The sequence below is a fragment of the Panulirus ornatus genome, chromosome 39, assembly GCF_036320965.1.
Source record: "Panulirus ornatus isolate Po-2019 chromosome 39, ASM3632096v1, whole genome shotgun sequence".
Lineage (NCBI taxonomy): Eukaryota > Metazoa > Arthropoda > Malacostraca > Decapoda > Palinuridae > Panulirus > Panulirus ornatus.
Window position 1 is genome coordinate 5,667,448 of NC_092262.1, and position 14,124 is coordinate 5,681,571.

Below are 14,124 nucleotides of genomic sequence, written 5' to 3' on the forward strand. Positions count from 1 at the left end.
GGCGTATGTAGCGTCTGGTACAGTGGCGTATCTAGCGTCTGGTACAGAGGCGTATGTAGCGTCTGGTACAGTGGCGTATGTAGCGTCTGGTACAGTGGCGTATGTAGCGTCTGGTACAGTGGCGTATGTAGCGTCTGGTACAGTGGCGTATGTAGCGTCTGGTACAGTGGCGTATCTAGCGTCTGGTACAGTGGCGTATGTAGCGTCTGGTACAGTGGCGTATGTAGCGTCTGGTACAGTGGCGTATCTAGCGTCTGGTACAGTGGCGTATGTAGCGTCTGGTACAGTGGCGTATGTAGCGTCTGGTACAGTGGCGTATGTAGCGTCTGGTACAGTGGCGTATGTAGCGTCTGGTACAGTGGCGTATCTAGCGTCTGGTACAGTGGCGTATGTAGCGTCTGGTACAGTGGCGTATCTAACGTCTGGTACAGTGGCGTATGTAGCGTCTGGTACAGTGGCGTATGTAGCGTCTGGTACAGTGGCGTATGTAGCGTCTGGTACAGTGGCGTATGTAGCGTCTGGTACAGTGGCGTATCTAGCGTCTGGTACAGTGGCGTATGTAGCGTCTGGTACAGTGGCGTATGTAGCGTCTGGTACAGTGGCGTATCTAGCGTCTGGTACAGTGGCGTATGTAGCGTCTGGTACAGTGGCGTATGTAGCGTCTGGTACAGTGGCGTATGTAGCGTCTGGTACAGTGGCGTATGTAGCGTCTGGTACAGTGGCGTATCTAGCGTCTGGTACAGTGGCGTATGTAGCGTCTGGTACAGTGGCGTATCTAGCGTCTGGTACAGTGGCGTATGTAGCGTCTGGTACAGTGGCGTATCTAGCGTCTGGTACAGTGGCGTATGTAGCGTCTGGTACAGTGGCGTATGTAGGGTGTGGCAGGTAGGATGGGTCCCCTAAGTGCCACTGAACAAGTTAGGTTTTCCACTTATGTTTCCCAACTGACATTTTGAACAGTTTGGTTTTGTGAGATCAAATAAAAGACGGAAAGTCGCCTCCTTTTTTATTATAATAATATTTTGCTATTATCATTTGCATTAACGCTTCTACGTTACAATTTGGATCAAATAAGTCTTTAACTCTAAGTCTGTAGGAGTTTATATAGATTTAAGGAGTTTATATTGGCCTAACTCTTCAACAGTTTATAATTGCACTGTATACATTTTCATATACATCCACTGTATGTCCATTTTTAATCAAGCCAGGGGACGCAATTCTAATCATCAAGCCAGGGGACGCAATTTTAATCATCAAGCCAGGGGACGCAATTTTAATCAAGCCAGGGGACGCAGTTTTAATCATCAAGCCAATGGACGCAATTTTAATCAAGCCAGGGGACGCAATTCTAATCAAGCCAGGGGACGCAGTTTTAATCATCAAGCCAATGGACGCAATTTTAATCAAGCCAGGGGACGCAATTCTAATCATCAAGCCAGGGGACGCAATTCTAATCATCAAGCCAGGGGACGCAATTCTAATCATCAAGCCAGGGGACGCAGTTTTAATCATCAAGCCAGGGGACGCAATTCTAATCATCAAGCCAGGGGACGCAATTCTAATCATCAAGCCAGGGGACGCAATTCTAATCATCAAGCCAGGGGACGCAGTTTTAATCATCAAGCCAGGGGACGCAATTCTAATCATCAAGCCAGGGGACGCAATTCTAATCATCAAGCCAGGGGACGCAATTCTAATCAAGCCAGGGGACGCAGTTTTAATCATCAAGCCAATGGACGCAATTTTAATCAAGCCAATGGACGCAATTTTAATCATCAAGCCAGGGGACGCAATTTTAATCATCAAGCCAGGGGACGCAATTCTAATCATCAAGCCAGGGGACGCAATTCTAATCATCAAGCCAGGGGACGCAATTCTAATCATCAAGCCAGGGGACGCAATTTTAATCATCAAGCCAGGGGACGCAATTTTAATCAAGCCAGGGGACGCAATTTTAATCATCAAGCCAGGGGACGCAATTTTAATCATCAAGCCAGGGGACGCAATTCTAATCATCAAGCCAGGGGACGCAATTCTAATAATCAAGCCAGGGGACACAGTTTTAATCATCAAGCCAGGGGACGCAGTTTTAATCATCAAGCCAATGGACGCAATTTTAATCAAGCCAATGGACGCAATTCTAATCATCAAGCCAGGGGACGCAATTTTAATCAAGCCAAGGGACGCAGCCATGGACGCTATTTTCCCCTAGACACGCCCCTGGTCTGGCATATTTTATAAGATAAGGATAAATAAAGATAAGGATTAAATACGCATGCGCTCATAATCACTATCCACATCTTGACTACGTTTTAGAAAACTTTATTTTCTTGTCATTAGATTTAGAACTAGACAAAGTGAAGGCACTAGTGATGTTAAGTGATGTATGGATATGATGTATACACGTAGACTTCTGTATCTGACGTCATTCGATAAAACTAATGCGAATAAAGTTATGTAAACATTACGTATTTTGGGATGAGTTCATGTAACAGTGGACAGCATTTACAAGGATAATATAACGTGTCCCCAGGGTTGATTAATCCAGGTACCCAGGGTTGATTAATCCAGGTACCCAGGGTTGATTAATCAAGGTCCCCAGGGTTGATTGATCCAGGTACCCAGGGTTGATTAATCAAGGTCCCCAGGGTTGATTAATCCAGGTACCCAGGGTTGATTAATCCAGGTACCCAGGGTTGATTAATCCAGGTACCCAGGGTTGATTGATCCAGAGACCCAGGGTTGATTAATCAAGGTCCCCAGGGTTGATTAATCAAGGTCCCCAGGGTTGATTAATCCAGGTACCCAGGGTTGATTAATCAAGGTCCCCAGGGTTGATTAATCAAGGTCCCCAGGGTTGATTAATCAAGGTCCCCAGGGTTGATTAATCAAGGTCCCCAGGGTTGATTAATCCAGGTACCCAGGGTTGATTAATCAAGGTCCCCAGGGTTGATTAATCAAGGTCCCCAGGGTTGATTAATCCAGGTACCCAGGGTTCATTAATCAAGGTCCCCAGGGTTCATTAATCAAGGTCCCCAGGGTTGATTAATCCAGGTACCCAGGGTTGATTGATCCAGAGACCCAGGGTTGATTAATCAAGGTCCCCAGGGTTGATTAATCCAGGTACCCAGGGTTGATTAATCAAGGTCCCCAGGGTTGATTAATCCAGGTACCCAAGGTTGATTAATCAAGGTCCCCAGGGTTGATTGATCCAGAGACCCAGGGTCGATTAATCAAGGTCCCCAGGGTTGATTAATCAAGGTCCCCAGGGTTGATTAATCCAGGTACCCAGGGTTGATTAATCAAGGTCCCCAGGGTTGATTAATCCAGGTACCCAGGGTTGATTAATCAAGGTCCCCAGGGTTGATTAATCCAGGTCCCAGGGTTGATTAATCCAGGGTTGATTAATCCAGGTCCCCAGGGTTGATTAATCCAGATCCCAGGGTTGATTAATCCAGGTCCCCAGGGTTGATTAATCCAGATACCCAGGGTTGATTAATCCAGGTCCCAGGGTTGATTAATCCAGATCCCAGGGTTAATCAATCAAGATCCTAAGGGTTGATTAATCCAGATCCCTAGTGTTGATTAATCCAGGCCCAAGGTTTGATTAATCCAGATCCAAGGATTGATTAATCTAGGTCCCCAGGGTTGATTAATCCAGATACCCAGGGTTGATTGACCCAGATCCCAGGATTGATTAATCCAGATCCCAGGTTGATTAATCAATGTCCCCAGGGTTGATCAATCCAGAGCCCAGGGGTTGATTAATCGAGATCCCTAGAGTTGATTAATCCAGGTCCCCAGGTTTGATTAATCCAGATCCAAGGATTGATTAATCCAGGCCCAAGGTTTGATTAATCCAGATCAAAGGATTGATTAATCTAGGTCCCCAAGGTTGATTAATCCAGATACCCAGGGTTGATTGACCCAGATCCAGGATTGATTAATCCAGATCCCAGGATTGATTAATCCAATTCCCCAGGGTTGATCAATCCAGAGCCCAGGGGTTGATTAATCGAGATCCCTAGAGTTGATTAATCCAGGTCCTAGGGTTGATTGATCCAGATCCCCAGTGTTGATTAATCCAGGTCCTCAGGGTTGATTAATGCAGGTCCCAAGGATTAATTAATCCAGGTCCCCAAGGTTGATTACTCTATGTCCCCAGGGCTGATTAATCCAGATCTCAGGATTAATTAATCCAGGTCCCCAGGGTTGATCAATCCATAGCCCAAGGGTTGATTAATCGAGATCCCTAGGGTTGATTAATCCAGATCCCAGGGTTGATTAATCCATGTTCCAGGGTTGATTAATCCAGATACCAAGGATCGATTAATCCACGTTCACAGGGTTGATTAATCCAGGTCCCCAGGGTTGATCAATCCAGAGCCCAAAGGTTGATTAATCGAGATCCCTAGGGTTGATTAATCCAGATCCCAGGATCGATTAATCCATGTTCCCAGGGTTGATTAATCCAGATACCAAGGATCGATTAATCCAATTCCCCAGGGTTGATTAATCCAGATCCCAGGATTGATTAATCCAGGTCCCAAGGGTTGATTAATCCAGATCCCAGGATTGATTAATCCAATTCCCCAGGGTTGATCAATCAAGAGCCCAAGGGTTGATTAATCCAGGTCCCCAGGGTTGATTAATCCAGATCCCCAGGATCGATTAATCCTCGTTCCCAGGGTTGATTAATCCAGATCCCCAGGATCGATTAATCCTCGTTCCCAGGGTTGATTAATCCAGATCCCAGGATCGATTAATCCTCGTTCCCAGGGTTGATTAATCCAGATCCCCAGGATCGATTAATCCACGTTCCCAGGGTTGATTAATCCAGATCCCCAGGATCGATTAATCCTCGTTCCCAGGGTTGATTAATCCAGGTCCCCAGGACTGATTAATCCAGGTCCCAAGGACTAGTTAATCCATCCAACACACTCACCCATCAAGGACACCCACTCGTCCCACTCATGCCACACCCACTCACCCATCATGCCACACCCACTCACCCATCATGCCACACCCACTCGTCCCACTCATGCCACACCCACTCACCCATCATGCCACACCCACTCACCCATCATGCCACACCCACTCACCCATCATGCCACACCCACTCGTCCCATCATGCCACACCCACTCACCCATCATGCCACACCCACTCACCCATCATGCCACACCCACTCACCCATCATGCCACACCCACTCACCCATCATGCCACACCCACTCACCCATCATGCCACACCCACTCACCCATCATGCCACACCCACTCACCCATCATGCCACACCCACTCACCCATCATGCCACACCCACTCACCCATCATGCCACACCCACTCACCCATCAAGGACACCCACTCGTCCCACTCATCCGTCATGTACACATACACTCGTCTGTCATGCACACTCTTCCCCCTCAAAGACGTCATTCGTTTATGGTTCACATGGTCGGAAATCTATTTGTATTCCATTAGGGTTCACGTCTCTGTGGAGGACACGTTACAGTCCCGACTACAATACAGAATGTTTATCTCACAACAATTATAAATATATATATATATATATATATATATATATATATATATATATATATATATATATATATATATATATATATATATATATATATATATAATTCTCTAAATCAATCTAAGTCAGATCAATATCTGCCAACTCTTTTTAGAAACTCTATAGAAAGAAGCCTTTTTGTAAATTAAAGAAAATCACGTATCAAAAAGTAAATAAAGTAAAAACAGTTTCCTGACACAGACATTGCCAAGTTCCCCCCCATCAAACCCAAACAAAAAAAATCTTATAGATTTTCTCAGAACAGTTGCCAGAAAAATGTCTTCATAGATTCTCATTTGACTCAAGGATGAGAAAACCTGAGTTTGATATAAATTGATTTCCTCTCGTCGTTTCTATCTATCGAACAACAATGACTTATGAGTCACTTAAAACCAATAATATCTTTGGTGAAGTTATTTTTGAGGTGGCTTCTGTATTGTTATTATTATTATTATTATCAATATTATTATTGCTATTATCATCATTATTATTATTATTATAAGTAGTAGTAGTAGTAGTAGTAGTATTTATTTATTTATTTATTTATTCATATTTATTTATTTTGCTTTGTCGCTGTCTCCCGCGTTTGCGAGGTAGCGCAAGGAAACAGACGAAAGAAATGGCCCAACCCACCCCCATACACAATGTATATACATACAAGTCCACACACGCAAATATACATACCTATACATCTCAATGTACACATATATATACACACACAGACACATACATATATACCCATGCACACAATTCACACTGTCTGCCTTTATTCATTCCCATCGCCACCTCGCCACACATGGAATACCATCCCCTCCCCCCTCATGTGTGCGAGGTAGCACTAGGAAAAGACAACAAAGGCCCCATTTGTTCACACTCAGTCTCTAGCTGTCATGCAATAATGCCCGAAACCACAGCTCCCTTTCCACATCCAGGCCCCACACAACTTTCCATGGTTTACCCCAGACGCTTCACATGCCCTGATTCAATCCACTAACAGCACGTCAACCCCGGTATACCACATCGATCCAATTCACTCTATTCCTCGCCCGCCTTTCACCCTCCTGTATGTTCAGGCCCCGATCACACAAAATCTCTTTCACTCCATCTTTCCACCTCCAATTTGGTCTCCCACTTCTCCTCGTTCCCTCCACCTACGACACATATATCCTTTTGGTCAATCTTTCCTCACTCATTCTCTCCATGTGCCCAAACAATTTCAAAACACCCTCTTCTGCTCTCTCAACCACGCTCTTTTTATTTCCACACATCTCTCTTACCCTTACGTTACTTACTCGATCAAACCACCTCACACCACACATTGTCCTCAAACATCTCATTTCCAGCACATTCACCCTCCTGCGCACAACTCTATCCATAGCCCACGCCTCGCAACCATACAACATTGTTGGAACCACTATTCCTTCAAACATACCCATTTTTGCTTTCAGAGATAATGTTCTCGACTTCCAAACATTCCAAACATTCAAGGCTCCCAGGATTTTCGCCCCCTCCCCCACCCTATGATTCACTTCCGCTTCCATGGTTCCATCCGCTGCCAGATCCACTCCCAGATATCTAAAACACTTTACTTCCTCCAGTTTTTCTCCATTCAAACCTACCTCCCAATTGACTTGACCCTCAACCCTACTGTACCTAATAACCTTGCTCTTATTTACATTTACTCTTAACTTTCTTCTTTCACACACTTTACCAAACTCAGTCACCAGCTTCTGCAGTTTCTCACATGAATCAGCCACCAGCGCTGTATCATCAGCGAACAACAACTGACTTACTTCCCAAGCTCTCTCATCCACAACAGACTTCATACTTGCCCCTCTTTCCAAAACTCTTGCATTCACCTCCCTAACAACCCCATCCATAAACAAATTAAACAACCATGGAGACATCACACACCCCTGCCGCAAACCTACATTCACTTAGAACCAATCACTTTCCTCTCTTCCTACACGTACACATGCCTTACATCCTCGATAAAAACTTTTCACTGCTTCTAACAACTTGCCTCCCACGCCATATATTCTTAATACCTTCCACAAAGCATCTCTGTCAACTCTATCATATGCTTTCTCCAGATCCATAAATACTACATACAAATCCATTTGCTTTTCTAAGTATTTCTCACATACATTCTTCAAAGCAAATACCTGATCCACACATCCTCTACCACTTCTGAAACCACACTGCTCTTCTCCAATCTGATGCTCTGTACATGCCTTCACCCTCTCAATCAATACCCTCCCATATAATTTACCAGGAATACTCAACAAACTTATACCTCCGTAATTTGAGCACTCACTCTTATCCCCTTTGCCTTTGTACAATGGCACTATGCACGCATTCCGCCAATCCTCAGGCACCTCACCATGAGTCATACATACATTAAATAACCTTACCAACCAGTCAACAATACAGTCACCCCCTTTTTTAATAGATTCTACTGCAATACCATCCAAACCTGCTGCCTTGCCGGCTTTCATCTTCCGCAAAGCTACTACCTCTTCTCTGTTTACCAAATCATTTTCCCTAACCCTCTCACTTTCCACACCACCTCGACCAAAACATTCTATATCTGCCACTCTATCATCAAACACATTCAACAAACCTTCAAGATACTCACTCCATCTCCTTCTCACATCAACACTACTTGTTATCACCTCCCCATTAGCGCCCTTCACTGAAGTTCCCATTTGCTCCCTTGTCTTACGCACTTTATTTACCTCCTTCCAGAACATCTTTTTATTCTCCCTAAAATTTAATGATACTCTCTCACCCCAACTCTCATTTGCCCTCTTTTTCACCTCTTGCACCTTTCTCTTGACCTCCTGTCTCTTTCTTTTATACATCTCCCACTCAATTGCATTTTTTCCCTGCAAAAATTTTCCAAATGCCTCTCTCTTCTCTTTCACTAATAATCTTACTTCTTCATCCCACCACTCACTACCCTTTCTAATCAACCCACCTCCCACGCTTCTCATGCCACAAGCGTCTTTTGCGCAAGCCATCACTGATTCCCTAAATACATCCCATTCCTCCCCCACTCCCCTTACTTCCATTGTTCTCACCTTTTTCCACTCTGCACTCAGTCTCTCCTGGTACTTCCTCACACAAGTCTCCTTCTTAAGCTCACTTACTCTCACCACCCTCTTCACCCCAACATTCACTCTTCTTTTCTGAAAACCCATACAAATCTTCACCTTAGCCTCCACAAGATAATGATCAAACATCCCTCCAGTTGCACCTTTCAGCACATTAACATCCAAAAGTCTCTCTTTCGCGCGTCTTTCAATTAATACGTAATCCAATAACGCTCTCTGGCCATCTCTCCTACTTACATACGTATACTTATGTATATCTCGCTTTTTAAACCAGGTATTCCCAATCACCAGTCCTTTTTCAGAACATAAATCTACAAGCTCTTCACCATTTCCATTTACAACACTGAACACCCCATGTATACTAATTATTCCCTCAACTGCCACATTACTCACCTTTGCATTCAAATCACCCATCACTATAATCCGGTCTTGTGCATCAAAACCACTAACACACTCATTCAGCTGCTCCCAAAACACTTGTCTCTCATGATCTTTCTTCTCATGCCCAGGTGCATATGCACCAATAATCACCCATCTCTCTCCATCAACTTTCAGTTTTACCCATATTAATCGAGAATTTACTTTCTTACATTCTATCACATATTCCCACAACTCCTGTTTCAGGAGTACTGCTACTCCTTCCCTTGCTCTTGTCCTTTCACTAACCCCTGACTTTACACCCAAGACATTCCCAAACCACTCTTCCCCTTTACCCTTGAGCTTCGTTTCACTCAGAGCCAAAACATCCAGGTTCCTTTCCTCAAACATACTACCTATCTCTCCTTTTTTCTCATCTTGGTTACATCCACACACATTTAGACACCCCAATCTGAGTCCATTATCATTATTATTATTATTATTATTATTATTATTATTATTATTATTATTATTATTATTTTTTTATTTTTTTTTATTTTATACCTCGTCGCTGTCTCCCGCGTTTGCGAGGTAGCGCAAGGAAACAGACGAAAGAAATGGCCCAACCCCCCCATACACATGTACATACACACATCCACACACGCAAATATACATACCTACACAGCTTTCCATGGTTTACCCCAGGACGCTTCACATGCCCTGATTCAATCCACTGACAGCACGTCAACCCCTGTATACCACATCGCTCCAATTCACTCTATTCCTTGCCCTCCTTTCACCCTCCTGCATGTTCAGGCCCCGATCACACAAAATCCTTTTCACTCCATCTTTCCACCTCCAATTCGGTCTCCCTCTTCTCCTCGTTCCCTCCACCTCCGACACATATATCCTCTTGGTCAATCTTTCCTCACTCATTCTCTCCATGTGCCCAAACCACTTCAAAACACCCTCTTCTGCTCTCTCAACCACGCTCTTTTTATTTCCACACATCTCTCTTACCCTTACGTTACTTACTCGATCAAACCACCTCACACCACACATTGTCCTCAAACATCTCACTTCCAGCACATCCATCCTCCTGCGAACAACTCTATCCATAGCCCACGCCTCGCAACCATACAACATTGTTGGAACCACTATTCCTTCAAACATACCCATTTTTGCTTTCCGGATAATGTTCTCGACTTCCACACATTCTTCAAGGCTCCCAAGATTTTCGCCCCCTCCCCCACCCTATGATCCACTTCCGCTTCCATGGTTCCATCCGCTGCCAGATCCACTCCCAGATATCTAAAACACTTCACTTCCTCCAGTTTTTCTCCATTCAAACTCACCTCCCAATTGACTTGACCCTCAACCCTACTGTACCTAATAACCTTGCTCTTATTCACATTTACTCTTAACTTTCTTCTTCCACACACTTTTCCAAACTCAGTCACCAGCTTCTGCAGTTTCTCACATGAATCAGCCACCAGCGCTGTATCATCAGCGAACAACAACTGACTCACTTCCCAAGCTCTCTCATCCCCAACAGACTTCATACTTGCCCCTCTTTCCAAAACTCTTGCATTTACCTCCCTAACAACCCCATCCATAAACAAATTAAACAACCATGGAGACATCACACACCCCTGCCGCAAACCTACATTCACTGAGAACCAATCACTTTCCTCTCTTCCTACACGTACACATGCCTTACATCCTCGATAAAAACTTTTCACTGCTTCTAACAACTTTCCTCCCACACCATATATTCTTAATACCTTCCACAGAGCATCTCTATCAACTCTATCATATGCCTTCTCCAGATCCATAAATGCTACATACAAATCCATTTGCTTTTCTAAGTATTTCTCACATACATTCTTCAAAGCAAACACCTGATCCACACATCCTCTACCACTTATTATCATTATTATTATTATCATTATTATTATTGTTATCATTATTATCATGCTCTGCTTCCTGCAAGACGATAGATCTACTCAATCTTTTCTTTGTTTCGATCCTATTCGACCTATTCGCTGATCTGTTGTGCCTTATCTTCACATTGTCTCTTTATTTCAGTCGTATTCTATCTACTTATTCATCATCCCTTATTTTCCACATCGTCTCCTTATTTCAGTCCTATTCTATCAATTTCTTGATTCATTATACCTTATTTTTTTTTCACATCTTGTGAACGCTGAGGCTTCGAAGAGGGTGTTACTGCTTCACATATTCTCAAAGCTTATGTTCCTAGTCTATCCTAAACTTGTCCCCTCTGTTTACAGATTGGCCAATGAGAGGTGAACATCTTCCCGTTTTCTGCAGGTGCTTTCTTCTTTTCCTCCCCACCCCATCTCCACAACCCCAAAAAAAGGAAGGGGTTCGAATCCGAGAGTTGTGAGCAGGTGTTTCAGTACCCTGTGTGTGTGTGTGTGTGTGTGTGTGTGTGTGTGTGTGTGTGTGTGTGTGTGTGTGTGTGGGTGTCTTATCGAGTATTTCTGGGTCATGGGAAGTTGGTGAGTCTGGTCGTTATCAGGGGGCCCCAGTGCACGGCCAAAGGGCCCCAGTGCAAGCCCAGGGCCCCCATGCTCACTCGGGGGATGGTACCGTCGTGTTCAAGGCTAGCACCGTCGTGCTCAAGGGTCGTACCGTCGTGCTCAAGGGTCGTACCGTCGTGGTCAACGGTCGTCCCAAAGTGGTCAAGGGTCGTACCGTCGTGCTCAAGGGTCATACCTTCGTGCTCAAGGGTCGTACCCGTCGTGGTCAAAGGTCATACCGTCGTGCTCAAGGGTCGTACCGTCGTGCTCAAGGGTCGTACCGTCGTGCTCAAGGGTCGTACCGTCGTGCTCAAGGGTCTTACCCGTCGTGGTCATGGGTCGTACCGTCGTGGTCAACGGTCGTCCCAAAGTGGTCAAGGGTCGTACCGTCGTGCCTCAAGGGTCGTACCGTCGTGCTCAAGGGTCGTACCTTCGTGCTCAAGGGTCGTACCTTCGTGCTCAAGGGTCGTACCCGTCGTGGTCAAGGGTCGTACCGTCGTATTCAAGGGTCGTACCGCTGATGTTGCTGTAAATGCCAAATGCCACTTTCCACTTCACACAGCCGTCTTTACTAGATATATAGACAGGGAAATAACTGAGGAGTTAAGACAGATAACATTTTTATCTCACATCAGTATCTTGGATCACATCAATTGCTGCTACGAGGCATTGCCACAGGGGGAAAGGTCGAGAAAAATAAAAACCCTACAAGACATGGTTTTGATTCAATAGATCTATATAACCGAATCATAAAAACCCTACAAGACATGGTTTTGATTCACTAGATCTATATAACCAAATCATAAAAACCCTACAAGACATGGTTTTGATTCACTAGATCTATATAACCAAATCATAAAAACCCTACAAGACATGGTTTTGATTCACTAGATCTATATAACCGAATCATAAAAACCCTACAAGACATGGTTTTGATTCACTAGATCTATATAACCAAATCATAAAAACCCTACAAGACATGGTTTTGATTCAATAGATCTATATAACCGAATCATAAAAACCCTACAAGACATGGTTTTGATTCAATAGATCTATATAACCGAATCATAAAAACCCTACAAGACATGGTTTTGATTCAATAGATCTATATAACCAAATCATAAAAACCCTACAAGACATGGTTTTGATTCACTAGATCTATATAACCAAATCATAAAAACCCTACAAGACATGGTTTTGATTCAATAGATCTATATAACCAAATCATAAAAACCCTACAAGACATGGTTTTGATTCACTAGATCTATATAACCAAATCATAAAAACCCTACAAGACGGTTTTGATTCACTAGATCTATATAACCGAATCATAAAAACCCTACAAGACATGATTTTGATTCAATAGATCTATATAACCGAATCATAAGAACCCTACAAGACATGGTTTTGATTCAATAGATCTATATAACCGAATCATAAAAACCCTACAAGACATGGTTTTGATTCAATAGATCTATATAACCAAATCATAAAAACCCTACAAGACATGGTTTTGATTCAATAGATCTATATAACCGAATCATAAAAACCCTACAAGACATGGTTTTGATTCATTAGATCTATATAACCGAATCATAAAAACCGTACAAGACATGGTTTTGATTCAATAGATCTATATAACCGAATCATAAAAACCCTAAAAAACATGGTTTTGATTCAATAGATCTATATAACCGAATCATAAAAACCCTACAAGACATGGTTTTGATTCAATAGATCTATATAACCAAATCATAAAAACCCTACAAGACATGGTTTTGATTCACTAGATCTATATAACCGAATCATAAAAACCCTACAAGACATGGTTTTGATTCATTAGATCTATATAACCGAATCATAAAAACCGTACAAGACATGGTTTTGATTCAATAGATCTATATAACCGAATCATAAAAACCCTAAAAAACATGGTTTTGATTCAATAGATCTATATAACCGAATCATAAAAACCCTACAAGACATGGTTTTGATTCAATAGATCTATATAACCAAGAGTGACACAACCAGTCGATAAAACACAGCAGAAGGGAGATTCTGTGTCCAAGTCTTTGGCTCACAAGAAGGAGCTTGTAGCAAGCTGTGTGTCACGAGGGAAGGAGAGAGAAGAGAGAGAGAGAGAGAGAGAGAGAGAGAGAGAGAGAGAGAGAGAGAGAGAGAGAGAGAGAGAGAGAGAGAGAGAGAGAGAGAGAGAGAGAGGTGTGGAGTGCCCCACGACACGCCCCCATTACCTCAAGGGTTCTTACTTGGACATAAGACTTCACACGCAGCGTTGGCCTCACATTGACCAGTCCCTGTGTTGAACACTTGGTCGTGTGGACACAGATACAGCGCCTCGGTGGGCGGGGTACAGAGGTAAAACCTATGACAGTCGTAAGGATCTATGACCATCTGGCCGTCGTAGGTACAGTGCGTGAGGCACAGGTCGCAATACCTGTAGCAGAGGGTGTCGTCCACCTGACAGTTCCCCGTACGGTAGTCGAAGTACCGGAATTCGACGGGGCACGCCTCC

The 14,124-nt window shown here is 43.6% G+C and overlaps 1 protein-coding gene across 1 annotated transcript in view; it reads right to left on the reverse strand.

Annotated features, from left to right (window-relative positions):
* Positions 1 to 13,724: 13,724 nt before the first annotated feature.
* The window catches only part of LOC139761057 (uncharacterized), an 8,513-nt gene continuing 8,113 nt past the window's right edge, over positions 13,725 to 14,124 (reverse strand). Inside the window, exon 3 of the mRNA XM_071684842.1 lies at positions 13,725 to 14,124. This exon is cut by the window's right edge and continues 232 nt beyond it. Within this exon, the coding sequence (XP_071540943.1) occupies positions 13,845 to 14,124 (280 nt within the window). The 3' untranslated portion in view covers positions 13,725 to 13,844.